The sequence below is a fragment of the Salmo salar genome, chromosome ssa04 (assembly GCF_905237065.1).
Source record: "Salmo salar chromosome ssa04, Ssal_v3.1, whole genome shotgun sequence".
Classification (NCBI taxonomy): Eukaryota; Metazoa; Chordata; class Actinopteri; order Salmoniformes; family Salmonidae; genus Salmo; species Salmo salar.
Window position 1 is genome coordinate 21745750 of NC_059445.1, and position 26743 is coordinate 21772492.

Here is a 26743-nt window from a genome sequence, read left to right on the forward strand (position 1 = left end):
ACATGAATTTGAATAGAAACCTTTATTTCCATAAGGTGAATGTCTGCAATAAGCTCTTTGGGGTTTTCACGGTTTTAATGTCTATGGGTTTTCAGTGGGGGTACCATTGCGTCCAACGTATAGCCTACAGTGAAAGCGTTCCCAGTGCCACAAAATTATATTCTAAAAAACGTGTGATTGCAGCGACACTTCCGCCTCGGTCATAAGGAAAGTTGAACTCTTCCTGCTTTTTACCTGCAGTAAAAAGTAGGATATGCATACATATCCTTGCGAAGTGTTCCGTATTATCAATAGAGGCCATGAATGCAGCTGAGGGGAAGAGTTTGGTCAACAACTAATCTGTTTAGAAGCGCAGTGTAAAATACAGGCAAGGAAGTGAGGCGGGCACTTGAAACTTAAACGATTGTTGTGTTTTGGAAGTTCCAGTCACTCCCTAAATCGCCTAATAACAATGGGATGCTGTGGCAGTTCAGAGGTAATCGGGGTTCCGGATATTTAAGCCAAAACTAACTAGCTAGACATTTTTGGATTTGCCAAATGAGTTGCTAACATTATCTGTTTGGGATATCCATTTAGCTACGAACACGTACACGTTGTTGTCGACTGTAGATATTTCGAGGCGTTGTCTGTACTATATGTAGTTAGCCATTAGTTGCTTACGTTTTAAACAACGGGCTACTTCCGTGTGTAAAAAGACGCGTGCATGTTAATTTGGGTGAAACTAAGTTATTTAGACAATTACAGTACAGTAGTTGCTGTGTGTGGAAAAACTGACTTGAGCAACAACAACAAAAAGCACGCCCGGTTAAACCAGTTTCGCGCATGCACCAGGTGTTCACAGATTACGAATTTGATTTTCTCATTTTTATTTGTTAGCAAAAGCAGCGCGAGTGGAAACCATTGGAGGATCGAAGCTGCACGGATATTCCATGGCTCATCATATTCACATTGTTCTGTATCGGAATGGTGAGTTTGTTGTGATTTCTTTGTAGATGACCATGGGCGCGTTCGAGCGGATTGCTTTTGTCAAGACGATAACTAACCCTGGTCATGTTATTATAAAAAGTGTCCGACTTGGGACTGCATGACTTTTACAACAACCCTGTCATCAAAGGTCATGAACTTTCGACTGGACATTTTTTCAGTTGCTCCTCACCACAGATTGTCCATTCTATTGACCAGATACTCTTGTGGCGGCTCTAATGAAAATACATGTCTTCAAAAATGTTAAGCAGTCAGGAGGAGGCAAGATCAGGTGGGACCATTCTAGCCAATGAGGGGGCAGATACGCGTGTGAAGGGGCACAAGTTACCACAGCCACAAGGTGTATCGTACAAATTCATGAAAACAAACATTTTGTATTTTGGTCTTAATTTAAGGTTTAGGATTGGGCATAAGGTTAGCAGTGTGGTTAAGGATGAGGTTTAAAATCACATTTGCAGAAGATACATTGTAGAAATAGGCAGGGTTTATGACTTTGTGGCTGTGTTAATTAGTGACTACCAGGCACAACTCTTAATAGTTGCCGGGATGTAACGTGGCCTAATTATATAAGTACACTCATAACAACCTAATTATTACAAAACGTATATTCGAGCAAATAAGTCATAACATTTTTTTGTTAATGACATTTGACACAAGTTACATGCTGGAGAAGACAGACTTTGGGCCCATTTATTCCTCTTGCTTTGCCTCTTCCTCTCTGTCCTCACCAACTGCAACTTGAATTCGGAACCAAAGCATTGTGGGAGACAACCTTCTGTTAGTTTTTTTAAGCAAGAGGCACTTCATACTGATTATTGTATTTATCAGCATAGTTCAGTGCTACCCTGATATTTTATTTGTGCTTTGTCATGATGGTGATGATAAAGGTGATGATATTGTTTTTAATGGAAGCTGCTTCCCCTGTAGGCCTGTATCGCTGGTTTCTCCATTTCCACGGGAGCTGCATCCAGGCTCATCTCTGGCTACGACAGCTACGGTAACACCTGTGGTCAGAAGAATGGCAAGATCGAGGGTGTCGAGCTCAGTGGCCGGGATCAGACCAACAACAAGTAGGTTGCGTTGGAAATGTGGAACATCTTGAGATGGATGCTTACCAGTTATTAGCCTATCATGTAATAGCAAAGTAATAACAATGTTTTGGTTGAGCTGTCCACTCCCATGACAATGTAGGCTCAGCAGGTTATGACTCCTCTCTCCTAGCCTGGTTAAACCAGACAGAACGTGGCCTTCACCATTTGTTCAGTGTGATTTAACCAGGCTAACTCTCTCCCTCTTCCTCCCCACAATCGACAACCCTTTGTTGTGGTAGTTTAACACGCGCCATTTAACATTACCGGTGCACAAACACGGATTTCATCATTTGGTAATCCAGTTTGCCACTTATACTCTCTTGCTCATCTGATGCAAGGCCTGTTAAAGCCTGGATGCTCATTTGTTTTGTTGATGGGTTAACCAGTGAGATCAGTGGGTTACAGAGGATTATAAATTGGGGGGTTCAAGCTCTGAATGCTGATTACCACGGGTATGACAAAACATGTATTTTTACTGCTCTAATTACGTTGGTAATCAGTTTATAATAGCAGTAAGGCACCTCGGGGATTTGTGGTATATGGCCAATATACCATTGCTAAGGGTTGTATCCAGGCACTCCGCGTTGTCGTGCGATAGAACAGCCCTTAGCCGTGGTATATTGGCCATATACCACACCCCCTCGTGCATTATTGCTTAATTAGCTTGCCAGCACTGGGTGTTACTGTAAGACACTTTACTCTAAATCTTCCTATACTCACTTCTTGTTACCTGTGGTCAGAAAAGACTGATGTGGGTCTGAAATGGCACCCTATTCTCTATAAAGTGCACTCTTTTTGACCAGAGCTGGGGTCAATAATAGTGCACTAGGGAATAGGGTGCCATTTCACATGCAGCCTGAATGCAGCAATGTTCTGCATTAATTCACGCCCATGTTTTTTTTTTGGAAGATATTCAAATAAATTATTCAAATGTGATTAAACTTTTTTTGAGCTCCTCGTCCAGTAAGTTTCCATTCTAGCAGTCTCTAGGAACAGTTTCAATGAGACAATGGGCTTTGTTTCATAAGCTGGGCTGGTTGCCCATTGACGTTTTGAGTGAGGGGCAGCAGGGGCGTTTTGGCTACAGAGATTTGACTGACTGATAAGTTGTATCCCACATCACATTTTACACAGCCTACATCACAAAGTCTACTTTGAAAATATACTTAGGAAAATTTGCAATTTATTGTATTGCAAGATGGAAGAGAAAATTCAAGAATGTTACTCAAATGTGCAGATTGACTTGGGCCCTTGGCTTCCTTCAAGGAGCATGTGCCATTGACAAATACACTCCATCTCACTCTTTTCAGGACGTTTTTCTACTTCCCTCCATCCTTATTGAAGTCCTGTTCTTTGACCTTTTCCAGGTATGTCTTCTTCCTGGACCCCTGCAACATTGACATTCTGAACAGGAAGATCAAGTCCATGGCCCTCTGTGTGTCCAGGTGTCCAGACATAGAGCTCAAGACGTACACCGACGTCAAAAAATTTGCGCTGCAAAATGGTGAGCGTTCCTCCTGCTCTAATCCGTACTGTATGCATGTATTCATTGGTCATTTCCACAGTGTGGAAATGAATTACACAATGTTTATTTCCTATTTCTCCTCTTTACTTAGGGTCGGAGCTCTGCTCGTACGACATCCCAGTCTCCAAGTATCCAAGCCACGGAGAGAGATCCAAAAAGTGCCCCAAACTCCCCGTGCCACCAAGGTACAGTCCTTTTTTTACCAGTGTCAAGTCAACAGCGAGTAAATATAATGACACTAGCGAGACTATGCTGATGATACCATTTCCCCATCCTCTCCCCTTGTGCAGTAATTCTCTCCCTGTGTTCCACCGCTGCACTCCTGTGGACATCTCCTGCTATGCTCAGTTCGCTGAGGCCTTCGTCACCTTCGTCAGTGACAACAGCATGCTGCACAGGGTCATCGCCGGGGTGATGGCCAGCAAGGAGATCATCATGGGCTTGTGCGTGCTGGCTCTAGGTACTGTACATCCTAAAGTTGGATTTTATGTTCTAGCTGTCTGTATAGCCTCGTAAAGCATTATAGTGTATATCCTAAATGACTTCTCTCTTTGTATACTGCTTGATTTAATTGTGCCAAAGAGGCCTCTGCTCTCCACCTAGAAAGTTGTGTTTCCTGAGACAGTGTCAGGAAATGATAATAAGAAATGTCTCCAGGAGAGCTGACGGCATCCAGGGCTCTACGCTGCCCTTTTTTAAATTTTTTTAAGTAGAAACATTTAGGAGCACACACAGAAATTTAGGAGAAAGATTTAGGAGCACACGTAGAAATGTAGGAGGACAATGGAGAATATTTGACGTAACAAGCTGTTTTCTTTGTAGTAATAGTGCAAGCATGACAGTCATGAATCTGTTCTCAGTGTATTCTCCATGGTACTCGGGCTGCAGTGCAGTGAAGTAGCCTAATTATTCCAACAAATATCATCTGGGTGATTTTCATTCTAGGTGCACTGGTTCTCCTAAATAAAAATTCCAGGTCACACAGCAAAATATTTAAGCGCAAATACGAGTAAGAAGGTTGCACTGTAGAGCGCTGGCATCCAAAAGAAGTACATAAAAATGTACATGAAACATCACACAATTATGCCTTATGGTTCAATAAATATAGCCGTTATACAATAATAAGGCATTTTTTTGTCATGACAATAGCATCATTTCATCCCTTTTATTTATATCCTCCTCTGTCTGTAGTCCTCTCCATAATCCTGATGGTGGTGATTCGCTACATCTCTGTCGTGCTGGTCTGGATACTAACCGCCCTCGTGGTTCTGGGCTCTATAGGTAAGCTTCCCGTTCATTTGGCTCTCAAACGTCTCTTCCTTCATTCTGTAGTGCTTAAAAATGTATGAAGAAACATGTATTATAGCACATTTCTTTTCTAAAGCCTGAAAGGTCGCCTACCATTATGTCAGATTGTGAAATGTGAGTTCAAATAAATGTTACCTCACAAAATTAGATTGCTTGTAAAAACGCACTGCAAAAATTGAGCATGGACCAGAATGAGCGCCTCTCCTCACAATCCATTGTCCCTGCAGTGAGGAATTACCATCTCCGGATAATGTTTTTCCAACTGCTCTCCGGATAATGTTTTTCCAACTGCTCTCCGGATAATGTTTTTCCAACTGCTCTCCGGATAATGTTTTTCCAACTGCTCTCCGGATAATGTTTTTCCAACTGCTCTCCGGATAATGTTTTCCAACTGCTCTCCGGATAATCTTTGTAGGGAGCTCAATAAGAAGTAGTAGCAGTATGAAAATCAGGGAGCCAAATGGACTTTGTGTTTCAGGTGGGACCGGGGTTCTGTGGTGGCTCTACGTGGACCACAGGACGAATCTGACCGACCAGACTGGTACCTCCCCAACACCCCAACAGCAGGTGGCCACAGACAACGTCCAAGCTCTGCTGGTCTACGCCATCTTTGCCACTGTCTTCACGGTACGTGTGTGTGCTTGTTGCCATGTGTTGTGATTCCTGTTTTATATGGGTAAGGTGTGTTGTGAGAGTGCATGGAGGGTTTATATTGTACTGTGTTATCAAGTATTTGCTCTTTCAGTAACAAGAAAAGGCCTGATGTTGACAGAGACAGGCAAGCTTTAAGTCTGGAAAACTGGAAAACCTGACCAACGCTTTTACAAAAATGTGTCTTGATTCTGCAACTATAAAAGCCATAGTTTCTTCTGTAACACAGACAGAAATGACCTGACCCACATTTACATTTTAGACATTTAGCAGACACTCTTACAGATTTTTCACATAGTGGGCTCGGGGATATTGAACCAGCGACCTTTCAGTTACTGGCCCAATGCTCTTAACCTCGCGGCTACCTGCCGCCCCACCATTCCGAATCAGTGTTTTCCACAAGTACCTGGAGTAGCCAGACAAAGAGAAAATGTACCCATACAGGCCCCCCCGGGGGGTCTGGGGTGACTAGGTTTGCTATTTTATGTTGTTGTAGAACAACCTATATTTTGCTGGCCTGTGGTACATTCTAATGCCTTGAAATACACAGCAAAATTATTGAATAATTTATTAAATTTAACTTCCAAATTTGGAAAATTTGTTGTAGTACTGTGTTAACGTACGTGATTTTATAATTTAAACGACAAATGTATGAATTCAGTGTATTATTAGTAGTTTTGGATATTGTCCAGGCCTAGGCTTATATGATCAGGACTATTTTCTAAATAAAATACCATTATTGTTATTTTTACATTTAACCTGTTTTCTCTTGAGATTGAAGTCTTATTTACAGTTTTACTGCAAGCTATGAAATGCCACAATGTTTGTTTGTCAAATTATATATTTTATTCAAACAGAAAAATGTAAATAGCCCAATGCCCACGTTATCTTGAAAAATAAATGAAAGGTGGCTGTTAGCCTTATTGTTCATATACAGTGTAAGTTGATTTTGACTCCTCGTTAACACTTAGGCTAAATTACCTGGGACGTGCAAATTCACGGCTCTACGCTGACATGTTTTACAAGGAGCACACAATTAAATTATTTGAAGAAGAGTGTTTTATGATAAAAAATTACTCTAAAGTTTATGAATAAAAGGTTTTTGGGGTGTTCCATGCTCAATAAAGTACAATCAATGTCCCCTCTAATATATGACTCACATCTGAGACAAACATTTTCAGCTGCCACTTGAGATAAGATTCCCCGACATCCTTTTGCTGGTAGCAGTTGAACAACCTAGTGTGTGTGAACAAACCGATGTAAATAGCTCAAAAACACAAGGACAAAGTCACACTAGTACACTTTTGGTTAAATTCGACCAACTTCTATGCCTGTGAACTTCTAAAAATGTATATTTCAGAACAGCACTCAGTGTGCACAACAGTCAGGCACTGTTGATGTGGTCCAGGCACTGTTGCTGAGCGCGAGGTGGGATATATAGGATTCTACAGTGGCTTGTGAAAGTATTCACCCCCTTGGCATTTTTCTTATTTTGTTGCCTTACAACTTGGAATTAAATTTAATTATTTTGGGCGGTTTGTATAATTTGATTTACACAACCTGAAGATACAATTTTTTTTTTATTGTGAAACAAACAAGAATTAAGACCAAACAGAACTTGACGGTGCATAACTGTTCACCCCCCCCAAAGTCAATACTTTTGTAGAGCCACCATTTGCAGCAATTACAGCTGTTAGTCTCTTGGGGTATGTCTCTATAAGCTTGGCACATCTAGCCACTGGGATTTTTGCCATTCTTCAAGGCAAAACTGCTCCAGCTCCTTTAAGTTGGATGGGTTCCGCTGGTGTACAGCAATCTTTAAGTCATACCACAGATTCTCAATTGGATTGAGGTCTGGTCTTTGACTAGGCCATTCCAAGACATTTAAAAGTTTCCCTTAAACCACTCGAGTGTTGCTTTAACAGTATGCTTAGGGTCATTATCCTGCTGGAAGGCGAACCTCCGTCCCAGTGTCAAGTCTCTGGAAGACTGTAACAGGTTTTCCTCAAGAACTTCCCTGTATTTAGCGCCATCCTTCAGTTCTGACCAGTTTCCCAGTCCCTGCCGATGGAAAAACTTCCCCACAGCATGACGCTGCCACCACCATGCTTCACTGTGGATGGGGTTCTCGGCATGATGAGAGGTGTTGTGTTTGCGCCAGACAGCGTTTTCCTAGATGGCCAAAAAGCTAAATTGTAGTCTCATCTGACCAGAGTACCTTCTTCCATATGTTTGGGGAGTCTCCCACATGCCTTTCGGCGAACACCAAATGTGTTTGCTTATTTTTTTCTTTAAGCAATGGCCTTTTTCTGGCCACTCTTCCATAAAGCCCAGCTCTGTGGAGTGTATGGCTTGAAGTGGTCCTGTGGACAGATACTCCAATCTCTGCTGTGGAGCTTTGCAGCTCCTTCAGGGTTGTCTTTGGTCTCTTTGTTGCCTCTGATTAATGCCCTCCTTGTCTAGTCTGTGAGTTTTGGTGGGCGGCCCTCTCTTGGCAGGTTTGTTGTGGTGCCATATTCTTTCCATTTTTTTTTAAATAATGGATTTAATGGTGCTCTGTGGGATGTTCAAAGTTTCGGATACTTTTTTAGAACCCTGATCTGTACTTCTCCACAACTTTATCCCTGACCTGTTTGGAGAGCTCCTTGGTCTTCATGGTGCCCCTTGCTTAGTGGTGTTGCAGACTCTGTCTGTGTGTGTTTTTATTTATATATATATATATATATATATATATATATATGAGATCATGTAATAGCACACAAATCATACTTACCACAGGTACGGGGAGGCGGGACTGACAGCAGACTGTCACAACGTATCTTCCGTGTCAGACTACCTGCCATCAGTGTTTCCCTGTCACTGTTTACTTTGTGCCTGTCCCATCAATAGAAAACTAGAAGATGCATATTGTTCATTCTAGTGGGAGAGGGCTTGGCTGACTTTTATTCTGACTAGCAAATTGAAAAGTAGCCTTGTGAATTTAAGTGGAAAAAGTAGCCGGCTGAAAATGAGTCTGTAATCTGCTGTTTAGCAGACAGTCGGCACTAGTGGAAAACACTGCATTCCCGCCATTCCTACCTACTCCTATCTTCATTTGATAACTAGCACTGAGTAAATGTATTCACATCCCTATCCTATAAGTGATAACCAGCATACAGTGCATTCTGAAGGTATTCAGACCGTTTGACTTTTTCCACATTTTGTTACGTTACAGCCTTTATTCTAAAAAGTTTTTTTTTTAAATGGTCCCTCATCAATCTGCACACAATACCCCATAATGACAAAGCAAAAACAGGTTTTTAGACATTTTTTCACATAAAAAATAAATAAAATGAAATATCACATTTACACAGGTCTTAATTTGTAAATCGGGAGGTGCCGGAACAAAAAGTGAGCACAAGAGGGGGGTGACCTGGGGAGCTCTGAGGTACTATTTTGCTTTTTAATAAAGCATTGCATGCTTATCGCATTTGCGTAGTGGCATAGAGCAGTAGAGTAGAGGTACTTGCAGAAGGTGCACACATTGGGAACATTTTTCCCAAACCCTAGGCTACTAAAGATCTGCCTTTTTATAAACGCATTTCATGCAATTCTACGTCATTTTACATGACTGGAGACTTTGGTAGAATATTGTATTGAATCCATCATTAGCCTAGACCTAGGTGTGTGGAGACATTGTAGGCTACAATGTGAGGAAGAAATTATAGTCCTAAAAATGCTTTCCAGTTTCACTCACTTGCCCAATGATGCACAGCTTAGAGATGGCAGATAGGCTTTTGGCACAAGCGCATCTCTCTCTCTCTCTCTCTTTTGTAAAACAATATTTGGAAGTTACCCAATATTTTGGTAGCCTACAGGATAGTCTTCTCTTTTCAGCAGGAGCCATTTGCTTTCCAACCTTTTGTTTTCCCTCGATTGTATTTGAAATACTGTGAAAGGCCTGTTTTGTCTGGCATGCTGTTTTTTCACTGACAGATTTGCTGCGTTCCTGACTGTAGGCTATTCCTTGTTATTGGGCTACAATCCACAGCTAGACAATAAACAAATACGTTATTGATCCTCTGTGGCTAAATTCTAGGCATTTTCATGGTGTAGTAGGCTGTTCTGAATGATTTCCTTTATTTCTGACAGACCGCAGTAATTCTATAACTTTTGGCTTATTTATTTCAATTTATCAAGGGTGCTGAAATGATGAAGTGCAACAATGGCGAGATGAGTTGCAGGCTCGTGTCTATCAGAACAGCTAGAGGGAGAGAGATCATAAAATGTTAATTTCATTGTAGTTATGTGAGGGATACTGGCGCGCTTCTCACACAGCCACGCGTTGGTCTCAAACAGGTTACAGTGTTGCACACACCATAAACCCGGATCGGCCCAACCTGAATCAACTCTTAGAATATTAAGCCCGGGCTGAAAATTGACATTTTTAACATTTGTTTTTTGTTGTGGGGGCAGGAGAATTAACAAATATTTAACTTGAATTAACTTAGATTGCTTTTTGTTATGATCTTTACATTGCAAAAAGTGGAGAGAAAAAAATTATGCCTCGAGATGTACCGGATCCAGCCAAATAGGTTCCGGGAACAAAATAGTCCAAAACGGAGAGGTGCCAGATCTGGATCAAATTAAGCACTGCATTTACATAAGTATTCAGACCCTTTACTCAGTACCTTGTTGAAGCACTTTTGGCAGGGATTACTGCCTTGAGTCTTTTTGGGTATGAGGCTTCAAGCTTGGCACACCTGTATTTGGGGAGTTACTCCCATTCTTCTCTGCAGATCCTCTCAAGCTCTGTCAGGTTGGATGGGGAGCATCGCTGCACAGCTATTTTCAGGTCTCTCCAGAGATGTTTGGTTGGGTTCAAGTCCGGGCTCTGGCTGGGCCACTCAGGGAAAGTGTCCCGATGCCACTCCTGGGTATTCTTGACTGTGTGCTTAGGGTCGTTGTCTGCTCTGGAGCAGGTTTTCATCAAGGATCTCTCTGTACTTTGCTTCGTTCATCTTTCCTTTGATTCTCACTAGTCTCCCAGTCCCTGCCGCTGAAAAACATCCCCACAGCATGATGCTGCCACCACCATGCTTCACCATAGGGATGGTGCCAGGTTTCCACCAGATGTGACGCTTGGCATTCAGTCCAAAGAGTTCAATCTTGGTTTCATCAGACCAGAAAATCTTGTTTCTGAGAGTCTTTAGGTGCCTTTTGGCAAACTCGAAGCGGGCTGTCATGTGCCTTTTACTGAGGAGTGGCTTCCGTCTGGCCACTACCATAATGGCCTGATTGGTGGAGTGCTGCAGAGATGGTTGGGCGGCCAGCTCTAGGAAGAGTCTTGGTGGTTCCAAACTTCTTCCATTTAAGAATGATGGAAGTGACTGTGTTCTTGGGGACTTTCAATGTTGCAGAAATGTTTTGGTACCCTTCCCCAGTTCTGTGCCTCAACATAATCCTGTCTCGGAGCTCTACAGACAATTTCTTCCACATCATGGCTTGGTTTTTGCAAGTGTGGGACCTTATGTAGACAGGTGTGTGTGCCTTTCCAAATCATCTCCAATCAAGTTGTAGAAACATCTCAAGGCTGACTAATGGAAACAGGATGCAGCTGAGCTAAATTTTGAATCTCATAGCAAAGGGTCTGAATACTTCTGTAAATAAGGTATTTCTGTTTTATTTATTATAAACATTTCTAAAAACCTGTTTTTGCTTTGTCACCATGGGGGATTGAGTGTAGATGAGGATTTTTTTTAAATTTAATCCCTTTTAGAATAGGGCTGTAACGTAACAAAATGTGGAAAGAGTGAAGGGGCCTGAATACTTTCCGACTACATCACATCGTGTATATACCATTTTCAGGTGATCCTGCTGCTGCTGCTGTTCTTTATGAGGAAGCGCGTGGCACTAACCATCACCCTGTTCCACGTGGCGGGTAAGGTGTTCACTCACCTGCCTCTGCTGGCCCTGCAGCCCTTCTGGACCTTCCTCAGCCTCATGCTCTTCTGGGTGTCCTGGCTCGGTGTGCTCCTCTTCCTCGGAACCGCAGGTCAGAATAGAATACAACTTTGTCACATTGTGAAAGACAGTTTTGTTCATGTCTTTATTTTCGCCTTTCAACAAGAGATTTACATCTAAATAGACCGTTTTGGCGAGGATACAATTTTTTTTTTGTTGCAGATTTGTTCCAATTATTTTATGCCCCGTAAAGATTAAGGTAGTGGACTTGCGTCACTATTGAAAGTTTGGATACTGTACGTATGGAGTGTTTGGTTCACTTCATCCTGCTAGTGATGTGATGATTAACCATGTAGATCCTATTAAATTACTTAATGGGCTATGTCATGAACCCTCAAAGTTCCATAATGGGGTGAAAATGGCAGCCAACTTGTTCAGGGAGAAATCCAAAACCAGTTTAATTAGAATAAATGGCAGTAGAGGCACTTGATGCACTTCCTGACTTTTACTTATGCAGGAAAATAAAAGTAAGGTATGTAATTGCATCAGAAATTGTGTAATGGAATTATAGTCAACCTCCAATATTGTCATATAAATACAATTTCTAAGTGTTTTATACACATTGTCTGTACAAATAGCCTCTCAAATATATGTAAACGGACCATAAATGTATCAGATTTGGTTTTATTAGAAAGCTATGAGTGCTATTATGAGTACATTTACATGCACACTAATAATTCAATATTAAACGGATTATGGCAGTAGGCAGAGTATGGACATAAGCAGAGTAAGGTGTTTACATGACGATCTTAATTCTCCATACGCACAAAAAGCTTATTTCTCAAAAATGTTGTGCACAAATGTATTTACATCCCTGTTAGTGAGCATTTCTACTTTGCCAAGATAATCCATCCACATGACAGGTGTGGCATATCAAGAAGCTGACTAAACAGCATGATCATTACACAGGTCCACCTTGTGCTGGGGACAATAAAAGGCCACTCTAAAATGTGCAGTTTTGTCACACAACACAATGCCACAGATGTCTCAAGTTTTGATGGAGCGTGCAATTGACATGCTGACTGCAGGAATGTCCACCAGAGCTGTTGTCAGAGAATTGAATGTTCATTTCTCTACCATAACCCACCTCCGACGTCGTTTTAGAGAATTTGGCAGTACTTCCAACCGGCTTCACAATCGCAGACCACGTGGAACCACGCCAGCCTGTCCAGTAATGTGAAATCCATAGATTAGGGCCTAATGAATTTATTTAAATTGCCTGATTTCCTTAATTGAACTGTAACTCAGTAAAATCATTGAAATTGTTGCACTTATATTTTTGTTCACTGTATTAATCTGACTATCCACCATAATCATTTTATTGTGTGCATGTAACCATGCTCAATATCAGTACTTGTTGCATTTACAACTTGTCTAAGGCCCATCATCAACTGATTTGAGCCAGTGTAGGACTGTGGATTGACCACATTGTTTGAATGGAATGTTGGCATATTGTCAGTTAATTAGAAACATTTATGGAAACATTCCTCTACTAACACACATACAGTGCAGATAAATTCTTCACATGCATTGTTTTACACACTATCTTATCACAGCGCTGGCAAACCATGGTTGACCAACATAAGGTTTATGTCCATCCTAATTCTATGTGATTAACACACTCATGGGACATTTTGGAACTGAAAGCGCATGGCTGGAGTGGCATGACTCAACGCCAACTCTTATTTAGATTCTTGGGTCAGTCTGGTGCTGTGGGTGGCAGCTCGGGCACACAAAGACAAAGTCTCTGAAATCTACCCACGACATTCACGATCTCCCTCATCAACAAGACCACCACCAGAGAAACCTCAATTACAACAAAGCATCGTGTTTTTGTCGACTTTGTCTGCCTACTATTTCCCTCTGCCTGCCTTTAGCTGTTCCTGGATGTTATTCAGATTAGAGTTTGACAAACTAGATGACATTAAAAAAGAGGGCCCATCAAACTCATCTGTGCTGCAGTGTTTGTTGCAAAATGGTGCCATCTTGCTGTCTTATATTTGACTCCAATCAATTTATGAGTTAAAATATTTTCCATCAAAAATCTACCAGGAGCTTTCCAGGCACAAAATCATGATCCTTGAATGCCTTGCAGATCAGAGATCAGCCTACCCCTAAACCTGGCTGTAGGGAACCCTGTAAAGAACGAGAAGATTGACCCCTAACCTTAGCTGTGTGCCCCTACAGGCAGCCCTGTGCAGAGTGAAGAGGCAGGGCTGGTGGAGTATCGTATGTCAGGCCCACTCCAGTACATGGTGTGGTACCACGCTGTGGGCCTCATCTGGATCAGTCAGTTCATCCTGGCCTGCCAGCAGATGACCGTGGCCGGAGCTGTGGTCACCTACTACTTCACAAGGTCAGGAGAGAGTGTTGTGATGAAATGTAGTACATGTAACGGCATGCTTGTGATGTGTTCACTTGGAAATATCCCGTATCAGACCTGAGTCCAAAATATAGTTTTTTTTTCTGTCAAATACATTAGCTGCACTTAATTGAGCTTGCCTGGTGCATTTGAACCAATGAAATTGTCCCAAAAGCGCAAAGTACACCCATGTTAGCTACAGTACAGTGCCTGCTTTATTGGTCCATTTGTATGGATAATACTATTTAAACCCAAGTCTGTCCTGTATCAGTTAATTTGACTATTTCCAACTCTTCTTCTTTTCCTCTGTCCCGCGGTGGACATCAGGAATAAATCTGAACTGCCCATGACCCCCATCGTGTCATCTATGCTGTGTCTGACCCGCTACCACCTGGGCACCGTGGCCAAAGGCTCCTTCATCATCACCTTGGTGGAGATCCCTCGCCTCATCCTCACCTACATCCACAACCAGCTGAAAGGAAAAGTACGTCCTTTATCTCATTCAGCTATGTCACCTACGTCCACAATCAGTTCAAAGGCAGAGTATGTAGGGTGTTCCTGTACTGCTCTAGAATGTTGAGAAAAACGGTGCAGCTCAAAAGGGTTCAATGAAATCAATGTCAAAACGTAGTTTTCTTTGCACTATGTCATTATAAATCACATAGAATGATTCATTCTATTGTTCTCTACATTATAACCTTAATATACTTTTTATTTTATTTCATACTGAGACTAGGGTCTCTTTTACAGATTCCTGCATAAATACATCAAACATATACAACATTCCAAAACATATGAAGAAAAACATTTATCAACTACAGTCGGAGACCTCTATTACTCTGAACTAACAATGGGGGACCGGAACATCTCATTTCAGAGAGCTCTGGAAGTTGTTCCACATAAAGGGCACAAAAAACTAAAATCAGCTTTACCCATCTTTGTGGAGACCGATGGGCCTCCAGGGTTATCCAAGCCTGGGACCGGGTTCGGTCATTTGGAAATTCCCTTTTGACCCACATTCAAAAGTGTCATACAAGCATGATGATCAATACATAGGAAGTTTCTGCATGAGTGCTTTGTAGATAAACATAAGAAAATGCTGCTCTCTCCTTACATACAAAGAGACCCAACCCACTTTTTGATACAAAACACAATGGTGAGTTCTAGAATCATGACTAGTAATAAATCTGTCAGAGGAAAGGCCATAAAATTGTCAGAGACTCCAGTCACCTAAGTTATAGACTATTTTCTCTGCTCCCGCTCGGCAAGCGGTACCGGATCACCAAGTCTAGGACCAAAAGGCTCCTTAACAGCTTCTACCCCCAAGCAATAAGACTGCTGAACAATTAATCAAATGGCCACCAGACTATTTACATTGACAACCCCCCTACATTTGTTTTGTACACTGCTGCTACTCGTTGTTTATTATCTATGCATAGTCACTTCACCCCTACCTACATGTACAAATTACCTCAGCTAACCTGTATCCCCGCACATTGCCTCGGTAACGTTACCCCCTGTATACAGCCTCATTATTGTTATTTTATTGTTACTTTTTATTATTTTTAACTTTTAGTTTATTTGGTAAATATTTTCTTAACTCATCTTGAACTGCACTATTGGTTAAGGACTTATAAGTAAGCATTTCAAGGTAAGGTCTGCTGGACGCTGCTGGCAAGGTCTGTAACTTTTTTAACAATATGGACAATTCTCTATTGAATGGACATATTTGTATAAACCTTGAATGAATGAATGAATCATTTTTTGGGTTAACACCCTCTTATGTCAGTCACTTAAAGGGGATGTGACAGTGTTTTAGCAACATTACATTTTATAAATATCTGTTCATATACACCCCCAGGAAGGATATGATATCTTTTGTTTACATTTTCTGACAAGCGACCACTTAGATATGGTTATTTTCATACTTGCGTAGAATGTTTGGGAATGACGTAGAGTAAGGCATTTGTGAAAATGTTATTGTGGTAAAGCGACCGTGCGTTTGGACAATGTAATAGACACGGCATAAAACCTAATAACCAGGAAAACCTGGTTCAGTCTGCTTTGCAACAGCCACTGGGAGACAAATCCACCTTTCAGCAGGACAATAACCTAAAACGCAAGGCCAAATATACACTGGAGTTACTTACCAAGACGACATTGAATGTTCCTGAGTGGCCTAGTTACAGTTATGACTTAAATTGGCTTGAAAATCTATGGCAAGACTTAAATTGCTGTCTAGCAATGATCAAGAATAATGGCAAATGTTGTACAATCCAGGTTTTCATAACTCTTAGAGACTTACCCATAAAGACTAACAGCTGTAATCGCTGCCAAAGATAATTCTAACACATTGACAAAGCTGGTTGAACACTTATCTAATAAAAAATATATTAGTGATTTATTTTCCATTTGTGTGTTCACAGAGTACCAGTCAAAAGTTTGGACACCTACTCATTTCAGGGTTTTTCGTTATTTGTACTGTTTTCTACATTGTAGAATAATAGTGAAGACATCAAAACTATGAAATAACACATGGAATCATGTAGTAACCAAAAAGTGTTAAACAAATCTAAATATATTTGAGATTCTTCAAAGTAGCCACCCTTTGCCTTGATGACAGCTTTGCACACTCTTGGCATTCTCTCAACCAGCTTCACGAGGTAGTCACCTGGAATGCATTTCAATTAAAAGGTGTGCCTTGTTAAAAGTTAATTTGTGGAATTTCTTTCCTTAATGTGTTTGAGCCAAGCAGTTGTGTTGTGACAAGGTAGGGGTGGTATACAGAAGATAGCCCTATTTGGTAAAAGACTAAGCAAAGAGAAACGACAGTCCATTACTTTGACTGACCTTCATGTCTTAATCTCATTTATTGTATTACAGTTAATTTTTCTTCCACTTTGACATTAGAGTATTTTGTGTAGATTGTTTATCAAAAAGAATGACAAATCCATTTTAATCCCATTTTGTAACACAATGTGGAAGAAGTTAAGGCGTGTGAATACTTTCTGAAGGCGCTGTATGTCCTTTATCATTCATCCGTTTGAGTGTTTGTTGCCGGTCGTTCCAGTCGCTAGCTGCAGCGAACTGAAAAGAGGAGCGACCCAGGGATGTGTGTGCATTGGAGACCGAATGTGACTGGTAGAACGGATGTTGTATGTGGATATTGAGGGATGCAGTAGATATCTCAGATAGAGGGGATTGAGGCCTAAGAGGGTTTTATAAATAAGCATTAACCAGTGGGTCTTGCGACGGGTATGCAGAGATGACCAGTTTACAGAAGAGTATAGAGTGCAGTGATGTGTCCTATAAGGGGCATTGGTGGCAAATCTGATGGCCGAATGGTAAAGAACATCTATCTGCTCGAGAGCACCCTTACCTGCTGATCTATAAAAATGTCTCTGTAATCTAGCATGGGTAGGATGGTCCTCTGAATCAGGGTTCATTTGGCAGCTGGGGTGAAAGAGAAGCCATTATGATAGAGTAAACCAAGTCTAGATTTACTTATATATTTAACTTTAGCCTGCAGCTTTATGTGCTGAGAGTAGGACAGTGCGCCATCTAGCCATACTCCCAAGTACTTGTATGACCTGACTACCTCAAGCTCTAAATGCTCACCTGTGGGAAGAGGGGCATTCTTCTTACCAAACCACATGACCTTTGTTTTGGAGGTGTTCAGAACAAGGTTAAGGGTAGAGAAAGCTTGTTGGACACTAAGAAAGCTTTGTTATAGAGCATTTAACACAAAATCCCGGGAGGGGCCAGCTGAGTATAAGACTATCATATACATGGATGAGAGAGTTTCCTGCCTGAGCTATGTTGTTGATGTAAATTGAGAAGAGTGTGGAGCCTAGGATTGAGCCTTGGGGTACTCCCTTGGTGACAGGCAGTGGCTGAGACAGCAGATTTTCTGACTTTATACACTGCACTCTTTGAGAGAGGTAATTAGCAAAGACACCAGGCCAAAGACACCTCAGAGACACCAATACTCCTTAGCCGGCCCACAAGAATGGAAGGGTCTACCGTATCACAAGCTTTGACCAAGTCAATAAAAATAGCAGCACAATATTGCTTAGAATCAAGGGCAATGGTGACATCATGGAGGACCTTTAAGGTTGCAGTGACACATCCATAACCTGAGTGGAAACCAGATTGCATACCCGAGAGAATACTATAGACAGCAACAAAGCCAGTCAGTTGATTTATTTACAAGTTTTTCCAACACTTTTGATAAACAGGGTAAAATAGAAATGGGCCTATAACAGTTAGGATCAGCTTGATCTCCCCCTTTAAATAAAGGACTAACTGTGGCTGCCTTCCAAGCAATGGGAACCTCTCCAGAAAGGAGATCGGCTTGGTGATGATAGGGGCAGCAACCTTAAAGAAGAAAGGGTCTAAACCATCTGACCCAGACGGTTTTTTGGGGTCAAGTTTAAGGAGCTCCTTTAGCACCTCGGACTCAGTGACTGCCTGCAAGGAGAAACTTTGTAGCGGGGCAGGGGAAAAAGAGGGAGAAGCACCGGGGCTTGTCGCGTTAGAAGGGGTAAGAGATGAGGAAATGTTGGACGGGCAGGGGGGCATGGCTGAGTCAAATAGGAATCCTGACTTAATGAAGTGGTGATTTAAAGAGCTCAGCCATGTGCTTCTTGTCAGTAACAACCACATCAACATTAAGGGACATGGGCAGCTGTGAGGAGGAGGGTTTATTCTCCAGGTCTTTAACCGTTTTCAAGAACTTCTTGGGGTTAGACCCACAGAGAGAGACCTGCTCCTTAAAGTAACTAACGTTGGCCTTCCGGATAGCCTGAGTGCACTTATTTCTCATTTGCCTGAACGAGAGCCAGTCAGCCTGAATATGCGTGTGCCGAGCCTTTCGCCAAATGCAATTCTTGAGGTGGAGTAACTCCGCAAGATCACGGTTGAACTTGTTTTTAATTCTAATTTTCTTTATGGGGGCGTGTTTGTTAACAATCCCATTGAACAGATCAAAAAAGAAGGTCCAAGCGTCTTCAACAGAGCTGATTCTATACCATTTTACAGAGGCCAGTTCATGAAGGAAGGCTTGCTCATTAAAGTTTTTTTGCAAGCGTCTATGACAAATCAGGACAGGTGGTTTCACTGAGCAGCCATTACGAACACAGGCTGTAAAACAGTGATCACTAAGGTCACTACAGAAAACACCAGACTAATACCTATCAGGATTATTTGTGAGGATAACATCGAGGAGAGTAGCCTTTTCTGGGTGTTTGAAGTCCTACCTTTGTGGGATTGGTGATTTAATCTGAGAAAGATTTAGGGAGTCACATTGCTTTAAGACCTGGTCAGGTGATTTAAGCATGTCCCAGTTTTGGTCACCTAGCAGGACAAATTCAGACTTAGTGTATGGGGCCAGGAGAGAGCTTAGGGTACAGGCCGGTGCTGATGGAGGACGATAGCACCCAGCAACAGTCAACAAAGAGCTATTTGAAAGTTTAATGCTTAAAACCAGCAAATCAAATTGTTTGGGGACAGACTTGGTGGAGACAACTGAGCACTGAAGGAGCTGTGAACCCACACTTTCAATTGATACATTTTAGGTAATAAGCTTCTAGTGTTAACGTGCAGAAAACCCAGGCTTTTACGAGAGCAGGAATCAGTGAAGCAGATGTCAGAATTGAGGCTAGCAACAGTAGATGGGCCAGGGTGTACATGCACATTTCCAGATATCATCAACAGTAATACAATCAAGGCACGGCAGAGTACAGGGAGAGATCTGCAGTGCTGATTTATGACATCTGAATGTGCATCAGATGGCAACAAGATCATATTGTACAGCAATTTCATCAGGTAACATGAATACAAAGCTGGTGAGAGGTGGTTAGAATAGGGAGGCCAAAAGTCTGTGTAACCAATAGAGTCAGAGTCCCGAGTGTGGGAACAAACATAGTCTGTCCCACATTTTCACATTACACAATTTGCTGTGTTACAGCCAGAACTCAAAATTGATTCAATTGACTGTTTTCTCACCCATCTACACACATACATAATAATGACAAAGTGAAAACAACATGTTCTTTAGAAATTATTGAAAATGTATTGAAATACAGAAAGATCTAATTTACATAAGTATTCATACCCCTGAGTCAATACTTTTTAGAAACACTTTTGGCGGCGATTACAGCTTTGAGTCGTCTTGGATATGTCTGTATCAGCTTTGCACATCTGGATTTGGGGATTCTCTCCCATTCTTCCTTGCAGATTTTCTCAAGCTCTGTTAAGTGGTGGTGAACAGCAATCTTAAAGTCTTTCCACAGATTTTCAATGTGTTTTAAGCCTGAGCTTTTGCTGGGCCTCTTAACGACTTTCACATTCTTGTTCTGAAGCCATTCCAGTGTTGCTTTGGCTGTAGGCTAGGGGTCATTGTCTTGTTGGAGCTTAAATCTTCAGCCCAGTAGAAGGTAATTTGCACTGTGAAGCAGGTTCTCATCGAGGATTTGCCTGTATTTGGCTCCATTCATTGTTCCCTCTAGCCTTACCAGTCTCTGCTGCTGAAAAGCATCCCCATAGCATGATGCTGCCACCACCATGATTCACGGTGGGGATGGTGCTAGACGGGTGATGAGCTGGGCTGGTTTTCTCCAGAGATAGTGCTTTGGTCATGCCAAAGAGTTACGTTTTTGTCTCATCGAACCACAGAAACTTTTTCTTTATGCGCTCTGTCTTTCATGTGCCTGTTTGCAAACTCCAGCCGTGCTACCATGTGCCTTTTTTTTCTCAGGGGTGGCTTTCGTCTGGCCGCTCTCCCATCAAGCCCATATTGGTGAAGTGCTGTAGAGACTGTTGTCCTTCTGGCAGGTTCTCCCATCTCAGCCAAGGAACTTTGTAGTTCCTGTCAAAGTGGTCATTTGATTCTTGGTCACTTCCCCGACTGAGGTCCTGCTTGCCCGGTTGCTCAGTTTGGTTGGATGGCCTGCTCTTGGCAGAGTCTGGGTAGTAACCATATATATATATATATATATTTTTTTTTTTTCTTTTTTTTTTCCCAATGATGGAGAAACTTTCAACACTCTAGAAAGTTTTATCCTTCCAGATATATGCCTCATCACAATTCTATCTCGGGAGATCTATGGACAGTTCCTTAGACTTCATGGTATACTGTAGTTTCTGCTCTGACATGCACTGTCAACTACCTTTTTTATATAGACAGGTGTGTTTCTTTATAAATCATGTACATTTTAATTGGTGTACTCCAATCAAGTTGTTGTGACATCTCAAGGATGATCAAAGGAAATTGGATGCACCTGAGCTCAATTTGTAGTGTCAATGCAAAGGGGCTTGAATACTTATGTAAATGAGATTCGTGTTTCATTTTGAACAAATTTGCGGGGAAAAAATCAAACGATGTTTTCACTTTGTCATTATGGGGAATTGTGTGTAGATTGGTGAAATAAATTATATATTTAATCCATTTGAATTCAGGCTGTAACAACAAAATGTGGAGTAAGTCAAAGGTATGAATACTTTCTGAAGACACACTGTATGTAGATATGAATAATCAAAGCACCAACTTTTCATATTTCTTATTGATTTTAATTCCAGTTGAGTCTTGAGTTTCAGTAAATACAAGCATGTATTATCCATGTTAGGATGTACAGAACATTTCGGAGGTCAATGTGGATATTCTAATCATGTGACATATTGATCTGACAAAATACGCTCATTTGATGATTTGTAAATGGTCTGTTGCAAAAAAGCAGTTACCTCATTTTTTTAAATCAGTCTGGGTGATTTGACATGAGAGATGATGAGGGGCTGAGTGTTTACCATCCAGTATTATTACAGCACTCAAAGAATAGAAAGAGTTTCTCTTTAAAGGTGCAGAGAGTGGAAGAGTAGATATGAGACCTGACTTCCACATAGTCCACAAACACCCCCACCTTCTGGGGCTTCTCTCTCAGGGAGAGGAGGACTGTGGAACACAGTCCAGAGTCCATTCTCAGGGCTCAGTGTGATTTTTCTTTTTTTTTCTTTTCCCCTTCCTGTCAAAGGACTCTCTGGCCGTTCCTACATCCCAGTCAGTCTTCCCCTTAACCATCCTTTTCAAGGGTCATGGCATAACAATCAAACCTTTTTTGGATTGTCTGGAAGATTCTGTAGTGTGTTTCCATGTCTTACTTGTTTCCCATCTTCAGACCGGATGAGTTTGGGATGTGATGTATCAGGGTCCAGAGTCACATCCACTGCATACTGCTGAATCCTCTTCAGTTTGACTTCAGGCAGCTTCTCCATCTATTTATTCAGTATCTCCTCCAGCTCACAGTCCCCACACACAGATCGCTGTGAACACTGAGCTCAGTGATTTCCTGCTCCAGATCTTTAATGAGCCCTTCAGGCTGCCTCTCTACTGCTTTCTGCTTCTCCTCAATCACCTCAACAAGCTCAGCCTGTTTTTCGTCAATGGAGCGCGCCAGAGTACTGAAGAACTGCACACACTCTGCTATCTTTCTCTCTCCACACTCTTCCTCTATAGGGACAGTGTCATGAGTCTTGTGGTCTCCCTCAGTGCAGAACTGACACACACATGTCTGGTCATGCTCCAGGAGTCTTTCATGCTTCTGACAGATCCTGTCTTCCAGGTTTTTCACAGGGTCGACCAGTTTGTGTCTCTTTAAGACTGGGGCTATCTGATGAGGCTCCAGGTGAATCTCACAGAAAGAAGCCAGACACACCAGGCAGGACTTCAGGGCCTTGCGCTTCGTCCCAGTGCAGACGTCACAAGGCACTTTTTTTCCGGGTTTGGAAGGGGACTCATCTTTACCTTTGTCTCTCATCCTTTTAAAATTCTCTACAACCTCTCTGTATGTTGTGTTGACATGAAGCTTAGGTCATCTGGAGAACTTCTCCTGACTCAGTGGACATTGGCACAGGTCCTTGCTATCCCAGTACTTTGTGATACAGACCATGCAGAAGTTGTGTCCACATGAAGTGGTGTTTGGCTCAGAGCACAGGAACTGCTCTTCAGACTGCTTGAGGAAGCCATATCTAGAGAGAGCGCAAAGTCAACTGTAAAGAATAGTTTAGTTTTTTTACTGCAAACACTCTCTGAAATACTACAGATCAAAATACTAATAGACTCCAGCTCCAGATTTATAATCAATCAATCAATCAATCAATAATGCATTAAATATGAAGGCTCCCGAGTGGTGCAGCGGTCTAAGGCACTGCATATCAGTGCTAGAGGCATCACTACAGACACCCTGATTCGATTCCAAGCTGTATCGCAACAGGCCGTGATTGGGAGTCCCATAGGGCGGCGCACAATTGGCCCAGCGTCGTCCGGGTTTGGCCGTGCAGGCCGTCATTGTAAAAAAGAATTTGTTCTTAACTGACTTGCCTACTTAAATAAAGGTTACATTTAAAAAAAAAAAAAAAAAACGTGTTATTTTTTCATTTAAATATATATATTAACAGAGCTTTTTCTGTAATGACTCTGCTCTCAGTAGTTTTAGTGCCATTGTCAACAGGGCATTAAGGAATACTAACCAAGCTTGATTCAAGTTGTTTAACCCTACAACATACAGTAGAAATTAGTAAATTGACTAAATATAGTTAAACATAAGTACTATAGATAAAGAAAACAGGAGATTACCATAAACTGTACACAGGTAACATTTCTTCACCCATCCCACCAATCTCTACTCACCTGTGTCTGTGTAAAAGAGTGTGGGCGTCTTCTCAGATTTTTTCCCACCTGTACTGTAGTATCAAAAAAAGACCGGAGAGTCAGCGTCTTTTAGGAGACTTTTCTGAAGAGTTTGAGGGCATTTGCTCGTGTGCGTTACATACAGTAGAAGGTATATCCCACCCAGTCCTGCTCTGGAACAGAATGAACTCTTCACGTGGCTGATGTGCCATTTTAAACATTCTCGCTTTCACTTATACCAACCACCAGTTTGTTAAGCCAGACAATGGGTGGAGAACTAAAGCTCAATGTATTTTCTGTTTGTAGGAAAATGCCTGTGCTCGCTGTATGTTGAAATCCTGTATCTGCTGCTTGTGGTGCCTGAAGAAGTGTCTAATGTACCTGAATCAAGTAAGTGTTCGATCAGAATCAGATTGACTGTCATCTGAGATGTTGATGAGGTCATATCATTGACGGCAATCTATTTGACAAGGGAGACTCGTTCCGAGAGGACAGCAGTCACACATTGTTATTGATGATACTTCTGTCTCTTGTTTGTCTGTTTTCACCACAGAACGCGTACACGGCGACAGCGATCAACAGCACTAGTTTCTGTACGTCGGCGCGTGACGCCTTCTTCATCCTAGTAGAGAATGCCCTCAGAGTGGCCACCATCAACACCGTGGGGGACTTTGTCCTCTTCCTGGGAAAGGTAACGGCCGCACAGCGACGCCATTTTAGGATTGTTTATTGTCAGTTCATTTTTTTTGTGTATTTTACAAGCACACTAATACTATTCAATCTCTCTTTTTTTCTCTATCTTTCTCTTTTCTCCCTTTCCCTCCCTCCTTTCTCTTCATCCATATGTGTGTGTGTGTGTGTGTGTGTGTGTGTGTGTGTGTGTCCAGGTACTGATCGTCTCCTGCACTGCGTTCGTTGGCGTATTGTCGCTCAACTATCAGCGGGACTACACGGTGTGGGTCCTGCCCCTGCTCATCGTCTGCCTGTTCTCCTGGCTGGTGGCCCACTGCTTCCTGTCTGTCTTTGAGATCGTGGTGGACGTGCTCTTCCTCTGCTTCGCCGTGGACACCAAGCACAACGACGGCAGCCCCGGCCGAGAGTTCTACATGGACAAGGCCCTCATGGTGAGGGGAAGGGAGGCTGGGTGGGTGGGTGGGTGGGTGGGAGGCTATGGCTGCATCCTGATTCTCCACCTGTCATGGATTTAAAAGGAATGGATTGGTGTAATCACAGATAATCCATTATATTGATTAAATACTCAAGTGGCCGTTCTAACAATGAAAATAAATGTGTTAAAAGCAGTCGGGACCATTCTAGCCAATGAGATAGCAGATACGCGAGTGAACAGCAGGCACAACTCCGATATAAAGTGTTTTTTCTTGAAGTTGCCAGGATGTCACGTGTCCTACTTAAATCAGTACAATCGTAACAACCTAAGCGTTACGAAACTTCCATTTGATCAAATAATCCTCGCGTAGTAAATAAGTCGTTCATTTTTTTTTAATTCTACACTCATTGACCTCGTAAAACTCTTGGCTTGATGAGCGACAAAAAAACTAAAAACACCATCTGCTGGAGAAGACAAATGTTGGGCCCAGTTATCCATCTCACGTCACCTTTTCCTCTCTGCTGTAATCGATGGCTAGAGGGAGTTTCCACCATTTGTTAAATTCATACTGTGCCGCCTTTGGTAGAAGGTGGAGAATCGGGACATAGTATATGTCTCTGTTCCATTATCCACACTAACATTCCAATGTATCAGGCCATACATTCTAACTGGTATGCTAATGTGGCTAATGGAACATAGCCTTTGTTTTTACCCAGTGCTACTTTTACTACTTTTCTATATGGTGAATAGTGATTGTGCACGTATTACACCAAACTCGCCTTGTTATCTTGACACCCAACACAGTCACTCTCTCTTCTTTCTCCCTCTACCTCCCTCTTTAGGAGTTTGTAGAGGACAGTAAGAACATGGCGGGAAGGGATCAGCCCGAGGCAGATGGAGACGGTCGTGAGATGAAGCCTATGGTGAGTTAACTAAACTTTTCCAACAGAGAATACATTCATTTACCTCCATAATCTAGAGTCATGTACCCAAAATGCTGATGCTGATGAAGACAATAGTAAAGTTTAACACTCCATTTGTTTATTGTTGTAGACTCATGGAGGAGGGACTTTTGCTTGACCAAACCAGAAGACGGAAACCAAAAGGCGTTCCTAACGTTTCCATGATATCACTCCAGTCCCACGACTACAATATTTCTGATAACCTGTTTGTTAATTTATGGCACATTTTACATGAAAGCTTCGCGTTTTTTTTTAAGCGCAATATCTTTTTGTAACACATCCATCAAGAAAATTGTTAATGTAGTTTTGTGCTATTGTACAGGCTGTAGAGTTGGTGTTTTGTAGTTTAGCTTCTTGTGTGTGGAAGTGTTGTGAGAGATTGAAATGCATCATGTCATCAGTTATTTTGTTTTAAACTACTAATATTGTACACCACAAGTGTTTTGTATATCAATGTCTTTTTAGGTTGTGGTAATGAGGATCGTGGTCTCTACTAACGCTGCATTGGTACATCTAATACAATTGTGACGACTAACTTGCATAACAGATGATCAACAGGCACTTTTCTCTATGGGAAAACTCCACCCCTCAATGTATTTTGACCCTGTTGAAAGATTTCCTTTATGAAATAGCAGAAATAAAAATGTTAGCATTTTGGAGAAATGAAAAGCCAGCTTCCAATGTTTACCATAACTGAAAATCCCTATGTTGTGGTAATATTGAGTCATTACTCCTGATTGAGTTTGTAATACTGTATCCATAGAAAAAGTGATTCCCTATAACTGCATCTCTATTCATGAATGGGAACAGAGTTTTAACCCAGAATGTTTTGGATAACATTTTTATGCAGAGAAATAAAACAACAAAAATAAAAAAATGTCCACCTGTGATTGTTAGAGCTATGGGCAAGAGAGGATCAGTTCTAATAGGGACATGGGTTTGTGTCTGGATGCCATTAAGATATCCACTTGGGGAGAAACATTCAAACAAAATACCCAATAATAAAAAAAAAAATATATATATATATATATATACAGCTTGAAAATCTATGGCAAGACTTGAAAATG

The 26743-nt window shown here is 41.7% G+C and overlaps 1 protein-coding gene across 1 annotated transcript; it reads left to right on the plus strand.

Annotated features, from left to right (window-relative positions):
- Window positions 1-169: 169 nt before the first annotated feature.
- LOC106602526 (choline transporter-like protein 1) lies at window positions 170-26553 on the plus strand. The gene is made up of 16 exons (XM_045716652.1): window positions 170-475; window positions 877-966; window positions 1912-2054; window positions 3443-3579; window positions 3692-3785; window positions 3891-4060; window positions 4792-4881; window positions 5387-5535; window positions 11407-11593; window positions 13750-13918; window positions 14252-14408; window positions 23913-23996; window positions 24160-24297; window positions 24494-24730; window positions 25557-25637; window positions 25768-26553. The coding sequence occupies exons 1-16, from the start codon at window positions 452-454 to the stop codon at window positions 25792-25794; spliced, it is 1977 nt and encodes a 658-aa protein (XP_045572608.1). The 5' UTR covers window positions 170-451; the 3' UTR covers window positions 25795-26553.
- Window positions 26554-26743: the final 190 nt, after the last annotated feature.